This window comes from Bos mutus, chromosome 7 (genome assembly GCF_027580195.1).
Source record: "Bos mutus isolate GX-2022 chromosome 7, NWIPB_WYAK_1.1, whole genome shotgun sequence".
NCBI classification, from domain to species: domain Eukaryota; kingdom Metazoa; phylum Chordata; class Mammalia; order Artiodactyla; family Bovidae; genus Bos; species Bos mutus.
Window position 1 is genome coordinate 60,191,575 of NC_091623.1, and position 20,970 is coordinate 60,212,544.

The 20,970-nt window shown below is 52.7% G+C and overlaps 2 protein-coding genes across 5 annotated transcripts; one reads left to right on the top strand and one right to left on the bottom strand.

Annotated features, from left to right (window-relative positions):
* On the top strand, positions 1-13,679 carry TBXA2R (thromboxane A2 receptor). Its single transcript, XM_014478274.2, has 3 exons — positions 1-475; positions 4,895-5,747; positions 12,489-13,679. Exons 2-3 carry the CDS (start codon positions 4,962-4,964, stop codon positions 12,732-12,734), a joined length of 1,032 nt encoding a protein of 343 aa, XP_014333760.2. The 5' UTR covers positions 1-475; positions 4,895-4,961; the 3' UTR covers positions 12,735-13,679.
* A 193-nt stretch (positions 13,680-13,872) lies between these two features.
* On the bottom strand, positions 13,873-20,924 carry GIPC3 (GIPC PDZ domain containing family member 3). 4 transcript variants are annotated; one of them, XM_070373930.1, is made up of 7 exons: positions 20,660-20,924; positions 19,799-20,244; positions 18,851-19,036; positions 18,519-18,699; positions 17,319-17,431; positions 16,941-17,035; positions 13,873-16,836 (listed from the first exon to the last, which is right to left on the bottom strand). In XM_070373930.1, exons 2-7 carry the CDS (start codon positions 20,039-20,041, stop codon positions 14,097-14,099), a joined length of 3,558 nt encoding a protein of 1,185 aa, XP_070230031.1. In that variant the 5' UTR covers positions 20,042-20,244; positions 20,660-20,924; the 3' UTR covers positions 13,873-14,096. The 4 variants fall into 4 exon arrangements, with proteins under 4 accessions (XP_070230031.1, XP_070230032.1, XP_070230030.1 ...); XM_070373931.1 differs by having other exon boundaries at positions 19,799-20,251; XM_070373929.1 differs by having other exon boundaries at positions 19,799-20,924.
* Between the last annotated feature and the right edge of the window lie 46 nt (positions 20,925-20,970).

The window sequence follows — 20,970 nt, forward strand, 5'->3', positions numbered from 1 at the left end:
AGGCCGCGCTGTCTCCCCGGGGGCTGGGGGCGCCCCTTGACCCTCAGCAGCCAGGCCTGGGCGGGAGGGGCGTGGCCAGCGCGGGGCGGGAGGGACTGATGCGAGACAGACGAAAGACTGAGAGACTCGGGCAGAGAGACTAGATCCAGCTGTAGAGCAGAGCCCCCGCCCCGGGCTATTTTTAGACCCCTTGGGCCCCCCTCCAGGCCGCGAGGGGACCTAGTCACCCCTCCTTCGGCCGGGGACCCCGCGCCGCCAGGCCCTCCGTCGGTGCCCCTGCGCGACGTGGCAGCGCGGGAGTCCTCCCGCTGTGACTCGGTTTCCCCAGGGGGCCCGGGAGGCCGAGCTGCCCTGCTTCCGCCTCCGCACTCCCTTCCTCCCGCCAGACATTTACGCGTGCTCCAGGGCCCAGGACGGCGCGCCTACCCCTGCACGCCCCCTCGACCACCTTCAGCTGAGGACAGTTGGCCCTGAGGTAAGGGGCGGGGCATGAGAGTGGGCAGGTGTGGCTTGAGTGCATCCTACCGGCCGATCCGCGCTGCCGTGGGTGTGTTCCCGTGGGCGGTGACAGCTACTAGGTGCTGGGTGTCCAGGGGCACTCTTGAGCCTGGGTCCCAGTCTGGAGTGCTGCCTGCCCTGGGCACCTGCTGGCTGGTGTGAGCAAGAATGTGCTTGTGTGTGGATTCCCTGAGTCTGGGCCAGGCCTCTCCGCGTCCTGTAGCGCTGCAGCCAGAGACAGTGCTGAGACGCTGGGTATGGCTGCAAGTGAAAGCACACGCCTGGTTGGTTGTGTGTCTGCACGCACACTCGGAGTTGTGTCCATCACTAACCAGTGGCTGCCTGGCCTGGATCGGTCCTGTCCCTCTGTCACCCATCTGTTCCCCTTGCCAGTGGTGAGTGCTGAGAGGATGCCCGCTGGACAGATGAGGAAACTGAGGCTCAGGGGGACCACATGAGTCAGGGCCAAGGCTCAGCTCTAACCCAGTCAGGCTGACTGGGGTGGGGACCTGGGTGGTGTCACAAACAGGAAAAGTTCCCGGAAATAGAGCCTTGTGGTGAGGGGAGGCAGGGCCGGGTCTGGGAGCTGCCTTGCGTGGAAGTGTTTGTGTCTGTGTGGGCGTCTGTGGCTTCACAAGGGCGTACAGAGGGTCCCCACCCTAGGGCGCGCAGATGCGAACCGGGCGTGAGCTGGAACCAATGCAGTAACGGGCCTGCTCCCTGCATGTTCGTGCCAGAGGGCATGATCCTTGGTCAACTGGGCAGCATTAGAGAACTTAGGAAATGTGGAAATAGACTGAGGTCATACAGTGCATGAGGGCTCCCACCTGGCTGCTCAGTGTGTGCACCCAGGAGACAAGCTGTGAGCACAGCCAGGAAGCAGGAAGAGTGCGGGCACCAGGCTGGGATGGGTGTGTGTGTGTGTGTGTGTGTGAGTGAAGACTGAAAGTCTCAATGGCAAGAGCAAGTCGGGCCTGGGAAGACTAGCCCAAATGCTGGCAGGCAAGTCAGTGGCCTTGTTGTCCCCATTTCAGAAAGGGGGAAACTGAGACTTGGCAAGGTCGAGCCCCCGCTTGACAGTGGCAGATCGGGGGCTCCAGTCCAAGCTTGTCTGAGGTCACTGTCGCCCCTCTGGGGGGAGGGTGGGTAGGCCCCTGGCGAGGGGACAGGCAGGCAGGCCAGGGGGTGGGGTGTTGAGAGGCAGAGGGACTTGTTAAAAAATGGATGGCTTGTGGAAGCAGCAGGGGGAGAGTGGGCAGGCAGTGATGGACCATCAGGCAGAGGAGGGGCCCAGCCCTTGGAATCCAAAGACTACAGTCTGCCAGGGACACCGTGGTAGTGGGGGGGCAGCCTGGTGCCCACGCCTGGCCCAGCGCCCAGGCCTCTGGGACAGTGGGCTGGAGCCCTCCCAGCCTCCCCGAGGTGAGCTGAGGGAGCACTGAATGTCTGTCCTGCAGTTCTGCAGAGAGGAGCCAGGACCCAAGAGAGAGAGATTTCTGGAACTCAGGACCAGCCAATGAGAGCTGTGGAACCTCAGCCCCCTTAAAGTCTAGATGCTTCAGGCCTTTGGGTTCCTGAAGTGGGACCTTGTTAGAATTCTAGAACCGGGGACTCGTTAGAATTCCAGAACCCTGGATTTTCCAAATCCAGACCTCTCCCACTCTCGGGTTATAGGATCCTTGGGTTTGTCCAGCAAATCTGGGGTCCATGTTTCTCATGAGGCACAGAGAGGGAGAGCAGTTCTCCCAAGGGCCACACAGGCGTGCTTCTGGACCTCGGAGCCCTCCTGGTCAATGTGGGAGGGAAAGGGAGGCCCCGCCAGGTGCCCCTCCTGGCCCGCTTTCCTGGGGAACTTGAGCAGGCTGCTATCACCTGAACCCCTGGTTGGGGGACTGGAAACCACATGCTGGGGCCAGAGGAAGTGGTGCCAGTTTCCAGTCTCCCCCAGGCCAGGGGTCCTGGGGTCGCAGTTTTTGTTTCCACATATGGGAAGCGTGAAACAGACTCGGGGTCTATGTCCCTGGGTGCATGAGCTCCTGCACAAGAGTAGGGGACCCTGGGGCCATGAGATGCGGGAGGGGCTGGCAGTCACTCCAGGGTGAGGCAGGGGCAGTGACCACAGACACAGCCCGAGTCCCGAGAATATTTAGAAACAACACATACCAGCTCCGAGGGAGGGAGGGAGGGAGCGCCCTGTCCCAGGGGGAACTCAAGTGCAGGTCGAATCTGAGCTGACGACAAACACATCCCTTCCCCGGAGTGGAGGGCTCAGATGGCCACGCGCCGTGGAAAGGCCGCATGCCACCCTCGCTCAGGATTTAGTTTCTCACTCGAGGCCCCACCCCACCAAAGTGGTGCTGACCTTGGCTGTCAGCCTGGGAGGGAGGCTCAGAGGAGCTGGATAATTTATGAGGCTAGATAAGGAGTTGCTGAGATGAATTAAAGAGATGGGGAGTGAGGTGGGGTGCAGCTAAGCACACTCGCTGCTGAGGCTGGTCACGGGACACAGCCCCAGGGCTCGTCATTGGCCCCATTTTATCAGAAGGGAGACTGAGGCTCAGAGTAGGGAAGAGACTCCTCCAAGGTTCGTGAGGGAAATCATGGCAGTCATTTTAGAAAAATTCTATCCCTTTTTGGCTGTGCCTCATGGGACCTTGGCAGGGCAAGCATGTATGTAGTCTTACTCACTGGACTGCCAGGGAATTCCCTAGAAATGATGACCCTCCACACCCACCTCTCACCAGCCTCTGCCTGACTGCAAGGCTTTTGACACAGATGCACACATTTGATCTCCAGTCAACTCCGGCTAGGCTGTGTGACTTTGGATTAGTTACTTAACCTCTCTGTACTTCTGATTCCCTGCCTCCGCAAAATGGGGATCATAAGACTCTGAGTTCTCATTTCAAGGGACCCTGAAAAGTTTGATCCCTGGTCCGGTAACTTGATCCCATATGCTGCAACTAAGACCTGGTACAGTTTAATTAATTAATTAATAATAAAATAATGTTGTCGTGGTGGTTTAGTCGCTCTGTTGTGTCCAAGGCTACTCTGTCCATGGTATTCTCCAGGCAAGAATACTGGAGTGGGTTATCATTTCCTCCTCCAGGGGATCTTCCCAACCTAGGGATCGAACCTGAATCTCCTGCATTACAGGCAGATTCTTTACCACTGAACCACCTAGGAAGCCCAATAAAATAATAATAACTAAATTTTTTTTTAATTAAAAAAAATAAGTGGACCTTTCTGGGCGTCAGCTGCCTGGAACCTCCATGCCTCCCACCGTCCTGCCTCCCCACTTTTGTCTACTCTGATCCTGCGGCCAATGGACCCTCACTGCTGGCACAAGCATGGTTTGTGATAGGCACGCATACCACATGGGAGGCTGGCCCCATGGGTGGCCCTGTGCCCTCCCAGCTGGATCCTTTTGGGCAACTGAGAGAAGACTTTTTAAAAAATTATTATTCAAGTATAATTGCTTTAGAGAGCTGACTTTTAAATGGTGTCATTTTCTTTCTCCTCAAACACTGGTCAATTCATCCACACCCCAGTCAGACCCACACGTCTCTCCAGTTTTCTCCCCCAGCCCCATACTGAGGAGTTTATAGCCCATTTCCTCCTGCTACTGTTTATAGCCCGTCACTGGGGATCCAGTTGCTTCCAGTGAACTGGGTTTTTTTTTCCCCCAGAATGGAACTGGATTTCAGGGTTTCTTTTTTATTAAACAAAAATGGGGGGGGAGGAATATACATGATTCTAACACAGGAGGAAGAATGTCCCTAAAGACCAACGGGGTCGGATCTTCCCCGAGGCCTTCATGAGGAATTGTGACCTCAAGGCTGACCACAGAGCTGGCCTGAGAGTCAGCGACCTCTGGCTGCCAGCCAGTGGCCCTCCCCACACTGCACGTGTCCTGTTTTACAGCAGTTGAAATCTGTCCTGGATCCTTCCTTCCATGAAGGACTCAGATGGATGACCCCCAGGGAACCAGAAGTTTAGAGAAGAAAAAATCATTTGCCTGAGGTCGCATAGTTGGTGTCAGGGCTAGAGTTCAAACCCAGAGCTTCTCAACCCTTCTCTGCAACCTGGCAGACACTAATTGGTGTCTTCCAGGGTTCCCAGAAGAGGGAACACTGATCCTTGCCTTTGAGGGTCACTGAGCCTGGGGCAGGACAGAGTTGGAGCTAGTCATACTAGTAATTGTAATAGCAGGACTACTACTAGGAGTAGTAATAGTAATGCTTACTGAGCTGGGAGTGAGATAAGTGAGGAAAGGCATCTTCAAGGAGGGTATAGTTGAGCTGGGGCATTGAAGTTTGTGTAGGAGTTCACTGGGGCCACTCAGACTAATATGCAGAATGAATCACCAAAATCCTCTCTGCCGCCCACCTCCCCACAGGTGTCTCTGAACCACCACCAGCCTTGGCCTGATGAAGTGGTAACCCTCCCTACTATGCTCCAGAACCATGTGGCCCAATGCCAGTTCTCTGGGGCCCTGTTTCCGGCCTATGAACATCACACTGGAGGAGCGGCGCCTGATTGCCTCCCCATGGTTTGCAGCCTCCTTCTGCCTGGTGGGCCTGGCGTCCAACCTGCTGGCGCTGAGTGTGCTGATGGGCGCACGGCAAGGCAGCTCCCAGTCTAGATCTTCCTTCCTGACCTTCCTCTGTGGCCTGGTCCTCACTGACTTCATGGGGCTGCTGGTCACCGGCGCCATCGTGGTGACCCAGCACTTCGTCCTCTTTGAATGGCAGGCCGTGGACCCTGGCTGCAGCCTCTGCCACTTCATGGGTGTCATCATGGTCTTTTTCGGCCTGTGTCCGCTGCTGCTGGGGGCCGCCATGGCCTCAGAGCGCTTCCTGGGCATCACCCGGCCCTTCTCAAGGCCCGCGACTGCCTCGCAGCGCCGAGCCTGGACCACAGTGGGGCTGGTGTGGGCCTCTGCGCTGGCACTGGGCCTGCTGCCCCTTCTGGGTGTGGGCCATTATACCGTGCAGTACCCCGGCTCCTGGTGCTTCCTCACACTCGGCACCGATCCGGGGGACGTGGCCTTCGGCCTGCTCTTCGCACTCCTCGGCAGCGTCTCAGTGGGGATGTCCTTCCTGCTCAACACCATCAGTGTGGCCACCCTGTGCCACGTCTACCATGGGCAGGCGACCGCCCAGCAGCGCCCGAGGGACTGCGAGGTGGAGATGATGGTGCAGCTCATGGGCATTATGGTGGTGGCCAGCATTTGCTGGATGCCACTGCTGGTGAGTGGCGGGGGTAGGAGCGGGGACTGCCTGGGGCCTGGGTTCATCCTGAATAGATTCATAACCCTCAGGTTCTCATTAGCCCAAGAAAATGTGACCCCAGGGTCCAGGGGTACTCCCTTGAGTGAGACACAGATAACCCCAAACTGGGGGCAGGACTGGGGCAGAAGCAGTGTCCTGGGACTGAGATGCCCAGGGAGGGGCTCCCAGGCTCTCCCCACCCCAGGGAGGGTATCAGAGAAGACTTTCCGTAAGAGGGTCATTGGAGCTGGGGTTTTGAAGGAGGAAGAGGAGTTTACCTGCTAGATGAAACCAGGGAGGATATTCCAGGTGGAATCACTGAATCATTTCTACCTTGTGCCTAGTTCTGGGCTGGACCCCAGCTTTGCACAGATGTTCCTGAGTCAGGTGAGTTTACTGAAGTCCTTCCACTGATTAATATAATTGGCCTTTTGGAGTTGTTATTTTTCCATTTCTGATTCAATCTGGACAAGTCTGAAGACCAGAATCAGATACTTGGTTTCCAGCCCATATCCAACAAGGACTTACCATGTGACTCTGGCTATGGGCTTCCTTCTTCCAGCCTCAATCAGTTCCTTAGATTTTAAAAGAAAGAAGAAAGTGTTCGTTGCTCAGTCATCTCCAACTCTTTGTGACCCCATGGACTGTATAGCCTACCAGGTTCCTCTGTCCATGGAATTCTCCAGGCAAGAATACTGGAATGTCCAGGGGATCTTCTCGACCCAGGTATCCAACCCGGGTCTCCTGCACTGCAGGCAGATTCTTTACCGTCTGAGCCATGGGGGATGATTTAAAAGGTGCCTGCCTCTCAGAGTGATTCAGGAGGAAATGAACTCATTTATCCATTTGTTTCTTCAACAAACATTGATTGAACACCCAGTGTGTTGCAGGCTCTGGTCTAGATGCTGAGAAGGGAACAAAAAGTACAAAATGCTTGACTTCCTGCAGCTCTTTGATCATGGTGGTGGCGGTTTAGTTGCTAAGTCGTGTCAGACTCTTGCGACCCCATGATCATGGGGAAGACAGCAAATAAACAGTGCATAAATAAGTGACATGGTAGATATTAGGAAGTGATAAGGGCTAAAACAAAAACTAAATCTGTGGGATAGGAAGATTGCAAATTTGGTTGTGCTCTGTTTTGCTAAATGTTTTTACATGTGTCAGTGGTGGGAAAAGAAATAGAAGGGAGCATAAGTTTTTGTGTGTGATACATGAAGCTGCAGGCATGACGGGCCCCGGGGGAGCAAAAGTTACAGTATGATGCTTCTGGCTGAGCAATGTGCTTCTGAAACCCAGTCCCTGGGGTGTCCCTCCCAGGTCTGTTTTCATACAGCTGAGACCGTTTCTATTTTTGTTTATTATAATTATTATCATTATTATTTATTGAGCAGCATCCAGAGGATGCCTGTGAGCACCTGATCGGGTTTCCCCCTCTCTGCCTACAGCACCTCAGGGCTCCCATCTCCCTCAGGATAAAACCCCAAGTCCTCCTGCAGCCCACAAGACCCTGCGAGACCTTCTCCATCCCCTCCCTGCCCTTCTGTCCGCCCTCTCTCCCCCTTGCTCACTCTGCTCCAGCCACACTAGCCTCCTTGCTGTTCCTCCAACATGCCAGGCATGATGCTGCCCCAGGGCCTTTGTATGTGCTGTACCGTCTGCCTGGAATGCTCCCCCAACCCCAGATCTCCATGTGAATCACTCCTTCACTCCTCCATGTCCTTGCTCAAATGTCACCTTCAGCAAGAGTTCCCTGACAAAGGTCTGCCTCAGCATCTTCCTGATCCCTGCCTTCCAGGCTTGACTGTCTTAGAATACCCCCAGATGACCCCTGCCCTGCCCTGAACCATTAGAGTCTCAGCTGAGACTCTGAAGGATGGATAGGAGATTAGAGAGATGTGTGTGTTAGTCACTTAGTCGTGTCCGATTCTTTGTGACCCCATGGATTGTAGTTTGCCAGGGTCCCCATCCATGGAATTTTCCAGGCAGGAATACTGGAGTGTGTTGCCATTTCCTTCTCAGGGATCGAACCCAGGTCTCCTGCATTGCAGTTGAATTCTTTACCATCTGAGCCACCAGGGAAGCCTGAATAGGATATTTGTTCTTGTTCAGTCGCTCAGTTGTGTCCACCTCTTTGCGACCCCATGCATGCCAGGCTTCCCTGTCCTATCTCCCAGAGTTTGCTCACTCATGTCCATTGAGTCGATGATGCCAGCCAACCATCTCATCCTCTGTTTCCCCCTTCTCCTCCTGCCCTCAATCTTTCCCAGCATCAGTGTCTTTTCCAATGAGCCAGTTCTTCCCATCGGGTGGCCAAAGTATTGGAGCTTCAGCTTCAGCATCATCCTTCCAATGAATGTTCAGGGTGGATTTCCTTAGGATTGACTGGTTTGATCTCCTTAATAGGAGATAAGCTGCCAGATAAAAACCAGGAAGGCGTTTTAGGTAGAATCACTGAGTCATTAAATGATTCCCAAGTCCCCTTTGGGAGCCAAGTTTTTCCTAAAAGGCCATATAGTATCCCTTTTAAACACTGTCTCTGGGACAACCACACAGCTCTTCTATTGGGGTGTGAAAGCTACCTGGAAATGACTGGGCACGCCTAAGTGCCAAAAGGAGTTCATTTATGGACTCGGAAATGTGAATTTCATGTAATTGTCACATGTCACAAAATATGCTTTCTGTTTTTTTTCTCACCATTGACATGTGTAAAAACATTCTTAGCAAAACAACAAACCAAAAAGGCACAAATAAAGCAAACAAAGCACAACAAAAACAGGTGGCAGGCCAGAGTTGGCCCATGAGCGAACTCATGCTCTGAAACCTCCCATGGCTCCCTGTTGTCCCAGAGGAAAGGTCCACAGACACTTCCCTCCATCTCACTGGGGAAACTCCTATTCTCCATCTGATTACCTCTCAAGCCTGGCCCAACGCCTCCTCTGGGCTACAACAGTACCTCCATGTCTGCTTGGTCACACCAACCCCACCACCGAGCCGAAACCACCTGGGCATGTAAGTAGAGCCTGGGTCCATTGTGGCCACAGCACTGTCCCCAGAATTGCCCAGCACACAGTAGGTGCTCAGGAAACAACTGTACTGTAGTGATTCAATATAATATTAATATTAATCATAGTATTATTTTAATTATAATTATGAAATATAATACCCACTATAATAATTATTTGTATTAGAATTAATATATATAATTATAACAACTGTGATATAATTGTTAAATACTATATAATATACACTATAATTGGTGAGTGAGTGAGCGAAGTCACTCAGTTGTGTCCGACTCTTTGTGACCCGTGGACTGTAGCCTACCAGGCTTCTCCGTCCATGGGATTCTCCAGGCAAGAATACTGGAGTGGGTTACCATTTCCTTCTACAGGGATCTTCCCAACCCAGGGATCGAACCCAGGTCTCCCACGTTGGAGGCAGACGCTTAACCTCTGAGCCACCAGGGAAGCCCGAAACTATAATTATATAGTATTAATTAATATTTAATAAGTATATTAATCATATAATATATAAGGAAGCCCCAGTTAACATTTAATAATTATATCAATCATATAATATATATTTATATAGTATATAATTGTTAAATACCGTCAGTGTCCTCAGTCCATGGGATTTTCCAGGCAAGAGCGCTGGAGTGGATTGCCATTTCCTTCTCCAGGAGATCTTCCCGACCCAGGAATTGAACCCGGGTCTCCCACAGTGCAGGCAGACGTTTTACCATCTGAGCCACCAGGGAAGCCCCAACATATAACTATAATTATATATATTCATAGAATGGGAAAGACTGGGGATCTCTTCAAGAAAATCAGAGATACCAAAGGAACATTTCATGCAAAGATGAGCTTGATAAAGGACAGAAATGATATGGACCTAACAGAAGCAGAAGATATTAAGAAGAGATGGCAAGAATACACAGAAGAACTGTACAAAAAGGATCTTCACGACCAAGATAATCACAATGGTGTGATCACTGACCTAGAGCCAGACATCCTGGAATGTGAAGTCAAGTGGGCCTTAGAAAGCATCACTACGAACAAAGCTAGTGGAGGTGATGGAATTCCAGTTGAGCTATTCCAAATCCTGAAAGATGATGCTGTGAAAGTGCTGCACTCAATATGCCAGCAAATTTGGAAAACTCAGCAGTGGCCACAGGACTGGAAAAGGTCAGTTTTCACTCCAATCCCAAAGAAAGGCAATGCCAAAGAATGCTCAAACTACCACACAATTGCACTCATCTCACACGCTAGTAAAGTAATGCTCAAAATTCTCCAAGCCAGGCTTCAGCAATATGTGAACCGTGAACTTCCAGATGTTCAAGCTGGTTTTAGAAAAGGCAGAGGAACCAGAGATCAAATGGCCAACATCCACTGGATCATGGAAAAAGCAAGAGAGTTCCAGAAAAACATCTATTTCTGCTTTATTGACTATGCCAAAGCCTTTGACTGTGTGGATCACAATCAACTGTGGAAAATTCTGAAAGAGGTGGGAATACCAGACCACCTGATCTGCCTCTTGAGAAATCTGTATGCAGGTCAGGAAGCAAGAGTTAGAACTGGACATGGAACAACAGACTGGTTCCAAATAGGAAAAGGAGTTCATTAAGGCTGTATATTGTCACCCAGTTTATTTAACTTATATACAGAGTACATCATGAGAAACGCTGGACTGGAAGAAACACAAACTGGAATCAAGATTGCCGGGAGAAATATCAATAACCTCAGATATGCAGATGACACCACCCTTATGGCAGAAAGTAAAGAGGAACTAAAAAGTCTCCTGATGAAAGTGAAAGTGGAGAGTGAAAAAGTTGGCTTAAAGCTCAACATTCAGAAAACGAAGATCATGGCATCCGGTCCCACCACTTCATGGGAAATAGATGGGGAAACAGTGGAAACAGTGTCAGACTTTATTTTTCTGGGCTCCAAAATCACTACAGATGGTGACTGCAGCCATGAAATTAAAAGATGCTTACTCCTTGGAATGAAAGTGATGACCAACCTAGATAGCATATTCAAAAGCAGAGACATTACTTTGCCAACAAAGGTTCGTCTAGTCAAGGCTATGGTTTTTCCAGTGGTCATGTATGGATGTGAGAGTTGGACTGTGAAGAAGGCTGAGCGCCAAAGAATTGATGCTTTTGAACTGTGGTGTTGGAGAAGACTCTTGAGAGTCCCTTGGACTGCAAGGAGATCCAACCGGTCCATTCTGAAGGAGATCAGCCCTGGGATTTCTTTGGAAGGACTGATGCTAAAGCTGAAACTCCAGTACTTTGGCCACCTCATGCGAAGAGTTGACTCATTGGAGAAGACTCTGATGCTGGGAGGGATTGGGGACAGGAGGAGAAGGGGACGACAGAGGATGAGATGGCTTGATGGCATCACTGACTTGATGGACATGAGTCTCAAGGAACTCCAAGAGTTGGTGATGGACAGGGAGGCCTGGCGTGCTGCGATTCATGGGGTCGCAAAGAGTCGGACACGACTGAGCGACTGATGTGATCTGATAATTAATTATATCAATTATTATATAATATATGATTATATATTATATAACTGTTAAATACTATATAACATATAACTATAATTAGGGTTTCCCCAGTGGCTCAGCAGGTAAAGAATCTATCTACAATGCAGGAGGTGCTGGTTCAGTTCCTGGGTTAGGAAGATCTTCTGAAGAAGGGAATGGCAAGCCACTCTAATATTCTTGCCTGAAAAAAAGCCCATGGACAGAGGAGCCTGGCAGGCCATAGTCCATGGGGTCACAAACAGTTGGACCTTACTGAGCAAAACTATTATAATTACATATTATTAATTAATATTTAATATATCGATCAGTATATAGTATATAATTGTTAAATACTATATAGCATATAATACATATTATTAATTAATATTTAATAACATTGATCATTATATATTATATAATTGTTAAATACTATATAACATATAGCTATGTTATTAATGAATACTTAGTAATTAGATCACTCATGTAATACATAGTCACATTACAATTATATATTATATAATTAATTACATATATAATTTTAAATACCATATAATAAATAATATGGTTATAATTAACAACATATTATTAGGTAACTATATTATTATATCTATAATTATTTGTAAATTAGTGTATATAATAATTTGTATCATATTACATATTGTGTAATATTAAACATAAATCAATATTTAATAATCTATATTAAACTTACTATGTTCAACATAAAATTATTTAATATAAAATTTTTGTCATAGAATTTTATAAACTATAAATTTCAATGTAATATAAAGTGACAAAATAACATAAAATTTAATTATTTAATATAAATCTTATACCATAATTTGATATATTATTATATATAGTATGTATATTTGATATATGTAAAGTTTATATAAAATATGTGTTTAATAGAATAATAACACTGGCAGTCACAGTGATTCCACCTGTTCGCACCTGCAAGTCCTCTTTGTCCACCGTGTTTAATCATGTCCAGGGAAGGAGCAGGAAAAGTGTGCTATTTTGCAGCCACATCAGCTGAAGCTCAGAGAAGTCAGGCAGATATCCTGAAGGTCACACAGCCCAGCAGGAACAGAATCAGCACTGGATCTCAGGGGACAGCAGGTGGCACAGGCAGGTGCTGGTGGAGGGCAGGGCTGGCTGCCAGCCTGGCCCCTGGCTGACTGCTCTGGCTCCCGGCAGGTCTTCATCGCCCAGACGGTGCTGCAGAGCCCACCCGCCATGAGCCCGACGGGGCAGCTGTCCCGCCTCACGGAGCGGCAGCTGCTCATCTACCTGCGAGTGGCCACCTGGAACCAGATCCTCGACCCCTGGGTGTACATCCTGTTTCGCCGGGCAGTGATCCAGCGCTTCTACCCTCGCCTGAGCACCCGATCCCGGTCACTGTCCCTGCAGCCCCAGCTCACCCGCAGGTCAACGATACACTAGGCTGGACACTCTGGAAGGACAGAGCACCCTGCCAGAATGTCCCCCACCAGACCTTTATCCTCCCTGTCGGTCGCTTCTGTCTGTCCTGATGCCCAGGAGCCAAGAGTGTAGCATAGACAGAGGGTTTGAACAACAAAATTGTGTGCTATCTTCCATCAGCCCCAGGGACGCCCCCAAGTCTTCCCTGACTCCCCTTTCCAAAGCCCTTCCCCTTTTCAACCCCTTCTTTGAATCCCCTCCCAACCCTAGGAAGGATGTGACGGTGCTGGGCAGGTATCTGGAGGAAATCAGACTTGTAAGCTTCCCCTTGCAGAAATCCTCCAAAAATAAGGGGCTCCAACCCCTGAATCTGACCTTCTTACTGGGTATGGTTGATTCCCTTTGACATCCCAATTCAAGAAGGCTCTGTCTAGAAAGGTTGAATGCCAACAGACCCCCTCTCTTGCCAAAATATAATCTCCACCTCGGCTTTATTTTCCTTTGGCTCTGAAATCATCCATCATTGAAGTTTCTGGTGTCAAGATTCCTATCCAGCCCACAGCTGCTGAACAGGACTGGGGTGGGGGTTGGGGAAGCCCCAGCTGAGCAGGACTAGGGTGGGAGTTGGGGAAGCCCCTAGAGGTGGGGCTGGCTCCTCACTTCTCTCCCCACCCGCTTTATTGAGTCTTCCCTGAACATTTCACGGTTGAGATCTCCCGGAATCCTGCCTGAAACCCCAGGAGAGGGTTCTGGGTTAAACCCATTTTGTAGATGAGGAAAAGAGAGGACGACATAGATACCCAGAGACCATGGGGTACACACCTGCTTCCTCCACTGCAGATGAAGCACATGCCTTCATCAGCTTGTGGTTTCACCATCTATCCACTCAGCCCCTCAGACTCTCTGTACCTTGAGCAAGCAGCTCCTGGCCCACAGTAGCTGCTCAATAAAAGTAGACTGATCTTATACAGACTGATGTGTGTCCTGCAGGGCCCTCAACACCTGCACAATTAGCACTTATAGGGTGCCTGGCACATAGTAGGCACTTAAGAAGCATCTAGTGTTTTCGTGTCAGCCCCTTCCTCTGCTCTCCCCCAAATACCCGCCAAAATAACACATCAGGCTGCAGGGGTGGGAGGTGCCTTTATGCCTTTATTCCCCACGAGCCCTCAAGCCCTCAAGGTACATGAGAAAGAAACTGCCTCCTGCCTCCCCTGCCCGCCCCTACCCCACTGCCCTCCCATAGACCTAGGATCAGCTGTTTCCACCCTCCCTTCCTCACCTGCCCCACCCCATGTGCGGGGTGGGTGTGGAATGAGGTCACCTGCTACTTCTGGGCAACCCAGGCAGGGAGGAGCAGGAGGAGCAGGATGGGGGCCCCAACTATGTCACGCCCAAGCTACTGCCCTCCATGGTGGGGTAGGAGCTCTGACTCCCGTGGAGGTAACCCAGACTCCCTGAGCATGGAGGAGGGGGCAGGCCCCTCAAATGAGGGTTCAAGGGGCTGAGAACGAAGGAGGGCCACCCTGGGGGCAAAACTAGGGATGACGGATTTGGTGGGTGGGGTAGACTTCTGGGGTCCCAGCTGGGGCTTGGGGGAAAGGGCTGGTTTCTGGAGGGTGAAGGGGGACTGTGGGTGTGGGGCCAGGGAGAAGTTGAGGGGCTTTGGCCAGGGCTAGGGTTGGGCGGGGTTCCTCGTACCAGATCATGGGGATGGGGCTGGGGGCAAGAGATTTGGCTAGGACCTGGAGTCGGGGCTCTGGGTGGTGGGCCTAGGTGTTGAGGTCGGGCATAAGGGGTGGGATCAGGCTGGGTTCTGGGGTCAAGGCCTGGGGTCTGTGGGCAGGGCCCCTTTCTAGAGCTGAGCTGGATTCTTGGACTGGTCTGGCTTCTAGTTTTAGAATCAGATTCAGTTCTGGAACTAAGGTGAACTCCAGAGCTGGGCTGAGTGTTTGAAGTGGTCTGGGTTTCAGAGCTAGGCTGAATTCTAGAGCTGCACTGGGTTCTGGAGCTGAACTGCACTCCAGAGCTGAGTTGAGTTCTTGCACTGGTCTGGGTCCCAGAGCTGGGCTGGGTCTCAGGACTGAGCTGGGTTCCAGAACTTGTCTGGGTTCTAGAGCCAGGTTGGCATCCAGAAGCAGGCTGTGTTCTGGAGCTGAGCTGGACTCCAGAGCTGGACTGAGTTCTTTCACTGGTCTGGGTCCTAGAGCTGGGCTGAATCTCAGGGTTCAGCTGGGTTCCAGAACTGGTCTGGATTCTGGAGCCGGTTTCGGATCCAGAGCTGGACTGTACTCTTGAACTGCTCCAGGTTTCAGAGCTGGCTTGCATCTCAGACCTGAACTGAACTGTGGAGCTGAGTTGGGTTTTGGAGTTGAGCTTGACTCCAGAGCGGGGCTTAGTTCCTGCACTTATCTGCATCTCTGAGCTGTGAGGGGTTCTAGAGATGAGCTGCGTTCCAGAGCTGGTCTGTTTCCCAAAGTCTGGCTCAGTCCCAGAGCTGCCCTGGGTTGTGGCCTGGATTTGGTTTTTAGAACTTGTCAGGCTTTCTGAGCTGAGCTGAGCCTCAGAGATGTTTTGAGCTCCTGGGCAGGGCTGGGTCCTTGAACTGGGCCTACTCTCGGAGTTTGACACAGCTGTGAAGCTGAAGTCTGTGTCTGCATCCTTCTGGGTCCCAGGACTTGACCGGGTTCCAGATATTAGCTGTATTCTGGAATGCACCTGGGTCTCAGCAGTTGACTGTGTTTTGGAGCCAGGTGGGATTCCAGAGCCAGCCTGGGCTCTAGAACCGAGCTGAGTTCTGGAGCTGGGTGGAGTGCTGGAGGTGGACTGAACTCTGGAAAGAGGCCAGGCCCGGAGATTAGTACTTGTCCCAGAGCTGGATGGCATTCTAGAGTTGCTCTGTGCTCTGCAGTGAGCATGGGGCTCAGCATCAGGCTGAGCTCTGGAGGCAGGTCTTGCCCCAGCAATGGGTGGGGGTCCAGAGCTTGTCTGAATCCTGGAGATGGGTTTGCTTGTTGCACGAGGCTGGGTGCTAGAGCTGGGCTCAGTCTCTGAGCTGGATTCATCACTGGAGCTGGACTGGGCCCTAGGACGCAGATAGGGTCTGGACCTGGGCTGGACTGAAGTGTGCATCTGGGTTCCTGAGCTGGCCTGGGTTCGGGAACAGGGTTGCATTTCAGAACCGTCTTTGACTGCTAAGCTGGAGGGGCTTCCGGGGCTGGACTGCCTCTTGAGTCTCACGTGGGCTCCAGAACTACCTGGTGTTCCTGAGCTACATTGAGTATCCAGGTTCGGCTGAGTCATGGAGCTATCTTGAACTGCAGAGTTGGATCGAGTTTTATGGCAGGGCTTGGTCATAAAGCTGGCTTGGCTTCCAGAACCAGGTTGGATTTCAGAACTGGGCTGGGTCTTCAAATTTATTTGGGTTCCAAAGCTTGACTTCACATCAAAGCTCCACTTTGCCTCAGAGCTGTCCTGGGCTCTAGAGCCATCCTGGGCTCTAGAACTGAGCTGGGTTCTGAAGCTGGATTGCATCTCAGAACTGGATGGGGTTCTAGTGATGAACTGGGCCTCAGAACTGACCTGGGTTCTAAAGAGGGACTTGGTCTCTGAACAGGGCTGAGTCTCAGTTCTGGGTTTGGTCTCTGAGCTGGGCTGGGCTCTAGAGTAGGGCTGGGGCTCTGATCTGGGCTTGGTCTCTGAGCTGGGCTGGGCTCTAAAGCAGGGCTGGGGCTCCAATCTGGGTTGTGTCACAGATCTGAGCTTGGTCCCTGAACTGGACTGGACTCTAGAGCAGGACTCGGGCTCAGATCTAGGCTTGGTCTCTGAACTGGGCTGTGTTCTAGAGCAGAGCTGGATCTCAGGTCTGGGCTTCTGGACTCTGGAGCAGGGCTGGGCTTTGGAAACTGACCGGGAGGGCTGGGGCGGGGGGCTGGGCTCCGAGCTGGGGCTGCGCTTGGCACCAGAGCAGACTAGCCACAGGCTTCCCTGGCCTCGCCGATGGCGGCCCACACCTCCACCACAAACTCGTCCGGGAAGGCGAACTCGCCCAAGACGGAGTCTAAATGGCGTGCAAACTCCTGGACGCTCACTGTCTTCTTGGATGTCTCCACCATGGTGGATGCTGCAGGCCAAGCAGAGGGGAAGTGGGTGAGGGTTCTCCCTGGGGTGGGGGGGTCCCTGCCTCCTCCCCATGGGCTGCCCTCCCCCAGGGTCCACCCAGCTTACCCTGGCCCCTTACCCAGCTCTGGGTCCCGAATGCCCATGTAACTTTCCAGCAGATCGTCCACCCTCCGAGATGCCTCCTCCTCGAATTCACTGGGCTGGGGGCATGGGGGGCAAAGCAGAGAGTCAGAAGCCTGGGATCCTCAGGCCCAGCCCCCTCCCCAAGCCACTACCCCTTTGGTGACAGCAGATTGGGATCTTCCATGAGTCAATGCTTCTGGTCCCGCCATTACTGCCCTGCCTGACAAGAACCCATTCTGCAGATGGGGAAACTGAGGCTGAGTAAAGGAGAGGGTCTTCCCCAAGGTCATACTGAGTCAGCGTCAGCGGTAGAACTCTGTGTGCAAGAGCCCCTGAAGGCCCCCCATCCCCTCCACTCACCACTTCCTCCACAGTGGCAGCCCCCCCAGACCGAAGCCGCAGGGTCTCCCTCCCACTGCTGACTTTTGCTTCCATGGGGTATTTGCTGCTCCGGCTCCTCTGGCTGATCATATCTGGAGGGGACAGAGTAGAGGAGGTGCATGTGTTCTGGGTGAAGCTACATCTTCGTAAAGACTCAGAAGCCACCAACTGAGCCCTTCTAGAACATTCCTACCCTCCAAAGTCCTCCTTATTTCCATGGATGAATCCTCAGAGACCCTGTTTGAGAATCCTTCCTTCCCTTAAATTTCCTTCCTCCTCTCAAAATGACTCTCCCTAGAAGAAACTACTTCAGATTCTCCTTAGGGACAGTCTAGAAAGTATCTTGCTCTAGCATTTGCTCTCCCTAATCTAGTCATTGCTTTCCCGCAATGACTAGATTAGGGAGAGCAAATGCTAGAGCAAGATACTCCTGTATTCTTGCCTGGAGAATCCATGGACAGAGTAGCCTGGCAGGCTACAGACCATGGGGTCACAAAGAGTGGAACACGACCGAGAGACTAACACTTTCACAACCTAGTCGTGAGGGCTTCCCAGGTGGCTCAATGATAAAGCATCTGCCAGCCAATGCAGGAGACGTAAGAGATACGGGTTCGATCCCTGGGTCAGGAATTTGCCCTGAAGTAGGAAGTGGCAACCCACTCCAGTGTTCTTGCCTAGAGAATCCCATGGACAGAGGAGCCTGGCAGACTACAGTCCATGGGGTCACAAAGAGTAGGACCTGATTGAACCACTGAGCACTCACACATGCAAGGTGACCTCCTTATCTCATCCACAGACCAGTCACAGACTTCTCTTTGAAAAGCTCCATTCAAGAATTCCCTATGAAAGCCACTGTCTAGAACTCACCAGAGACTCAGAGCAGGACTTTAAAAGCTGCCAGTTAGGTTACAGAATAGATCCAGACAGCTCCTTATCCTTTCTCAGTCTTCCCAAGCCTCCCCCGACCCCATGCCTGGGCTGACTCTATGACAATGTAGAAATAACCCACCTGTTTCTCATACAGTGCCAAAAGGTCTCTGTCCTGTTACCAGGGGCATCTAGACCCTTCCATCTTGTCCCATCCCCTGACCCTTTGCCGCTCCTTACATCCAGAGAACCCATTTCTGAAAGAGCTTCACCCCACCCAGCCTGTCCCCCAGGGCCCCAGGTGGCCCTCACCGAAGGCTCTCTTGGGCTGCACCAGCCGCAGGGTGAAGGGCTGAGACTTCGGCAGCTCACGCAGCATCTTGGCCACCTCGTAGTGGCGGCAGCCGACGATCGAGTGGTCGTTTATGGCCTCAATGCTGTCTCCCACACACACTGCCTCGATTCGGTTGATGATGCTGCCTTCCTTGATCCTCTGCGGGGGACCCAGAGTCATTCACAGGACCCCACCATCCAGCCACCCCACTCGGGTCCCCAGAGCCCATTCACACCACAGAGGAGCAGGGGCTCACCCCAGATCGCCGGACACCCTGGAAGCCACCTCCCCCTCACCCCAAAGTGGGCACCTTGATGAAGGCATAGCCGGCCCCGTTGTCCGTGATGGTCAGTCCCAGGGCGTCCTCCGTCTTAGTGACCTCCACCTCCTTAGTCTCGCCGCGCACATGGGCAAAGATAAAGTCCTCCAACCCTATCTGGCCGCCCAGGAGTTTCTGCATGTCCACCTTGTGGCTGTTTAGGGTGCAGAATAAGATCTGCCCCAAGAGGAGAGGGAGCCCCAAATTAACGACAGCCCTCATCCCCCACCATCTGCACAGAACAACCAGGGGATGGGCTCAGGGGCCTGATAGGGATACTGCAGCACAAAAGCATGAAAACCCTGCCTTCCCCAGGATCGTAGTCATGCTTAAGGGCAGAATATGGGATCCTCAGAATGGAGTAGGAGGCGAGGAGACTGGGACCCCCAGACTGAGGAGCAGGATGAGAAGGAGGCTGCGGACAGATGGACGCCCTTCTTCCATCCTCCCTCAGACTTCCACTTTTAACCCTTTGATGACCTGACAACCCCAGACCATCTTTTAAAGGCAGTTAGTTCCAAATCTCCTGGCGCCCCCTGGGGGCTGAGGGGCGTACCTGTGGCCCAGTCCCTGACTCCCATGACCTCGGACATCTCACCTGGCAGGGAGCTGCCGGGAACCCCAGTCCCCAGCCGCGCCCAGGAACCGGAGGCGCTTCCCTGAGGGCTGGGGTCCACTCCTAGCTGGGTAGCCCAGTGTTTTCCGGACGATCTAAGGATCCACGAACCTTAAGACTTGCTCACCTTTTGCACAGGGAGTGCAAAGGGGGTCCACGGGGTATGGGCACCGCAGGATCCGAGAGGTGAGTCTCTGAGATCTGGAGATAGGGTCCCCTCCATCCGGAGATGGAGGATCTGGGGACCCCGTCCCAGAGTCCAGGGTTCACCCCTATCCCCGGTCGACTAGTGGGCCTCGGGTGCTGGGGTCCGCGGGCCTCACCTCGGTGGGCGCAATTCCGAAGGCCTCGGCGATCTTGGCGTAGAGCTCGCGCACGTTGGTGAAGCCCTCGATCTTGCCCGTGGGGCTGCCGTGCGCCAGCTGCGTGCGGAAGACGAGGCGCGGGCGGGCACGGGGCGCGGCTGGGGTCTGGGACGCCGCCGGGGCCTCGGCGGGCGAGGGCGGGGGCGCGGGCAGGCGCTGAGCCTCGGCCCCCCGGGCCTCGCGGGCCTCTGTGGTCTCCATGGCAGGAAGAGCTTGGTCACCGGGGCCACCGCCACAGCCGCCGGATCCGCCGCTTCCTGCAGCCTCCCCTCCCCCGGCCCAGGGCGCGACAGCAGAGCCGCCCGGGGTAAGGGGATCCGGGAACCCGAGCCTCCCGGGAAGACGACACCGCGGAGTGTGTATGCGAGGGTGGGCCCCAGGTGTCCCGGCCCTGCCAGGTCCAGCTGTGCTCTCCCCGGGGAGCAGGGGAAAAAATAAGGATCACAAATAAGGATAGGGCAACTGCTAGTGCCAGAGTGCTCACTCTCTGCTGGGCGCACTCATTTAATCCTTGCAACAACCGTCGGAGGTGGGGAGAACCCTTACCCTACCCTTACCCTCAGGCATAACTGAGCTACATCGTGTCCATCCCCTGCCCACAGCCCTCCAGGGCTCCCACCTCCCCTGGGGTAAACCCTAGTCCTCTATTCTGCCCACAAGGCCCTGCACAAGCCGCCACATCCCCATCCCTGGCCCCTTCTCCTCCCTCTTTTCTTCTGGCTCACTCTGCTCCAGACACATGGGCGTCCTCCCTGCTCATTCAACACACAGGGCCTTTGCACAGGCTGTGCCCCCTCCAACACCTGGAACGTCTCTCACATCTCCAAGTGGTTCACTCCTTCGCCTCCTCAGCTCTTGGCTCAGACGTCACCTCCTCACCAGGTCCCAGTTTCTCTTCCCTGCTTTTTTTCCTCCCTAGCACTGAGCGTGACCTGGCAGGGCAGATATTTTATTTATTCATCCTGTGTTTCCTCAGTCTCCTCAACTGGAGGAGAGGAAGGCAGGAGTTCTCTGAGCCCATTGGGTTACAGATGAGAAGGCTCTGGGTACTAGGAGGTTTCTCTCAGAATCCCCTGGGGACCCACTGTCACCAAAAGGAATGTTGATTTTGGCTCAATAAACAGCACTGG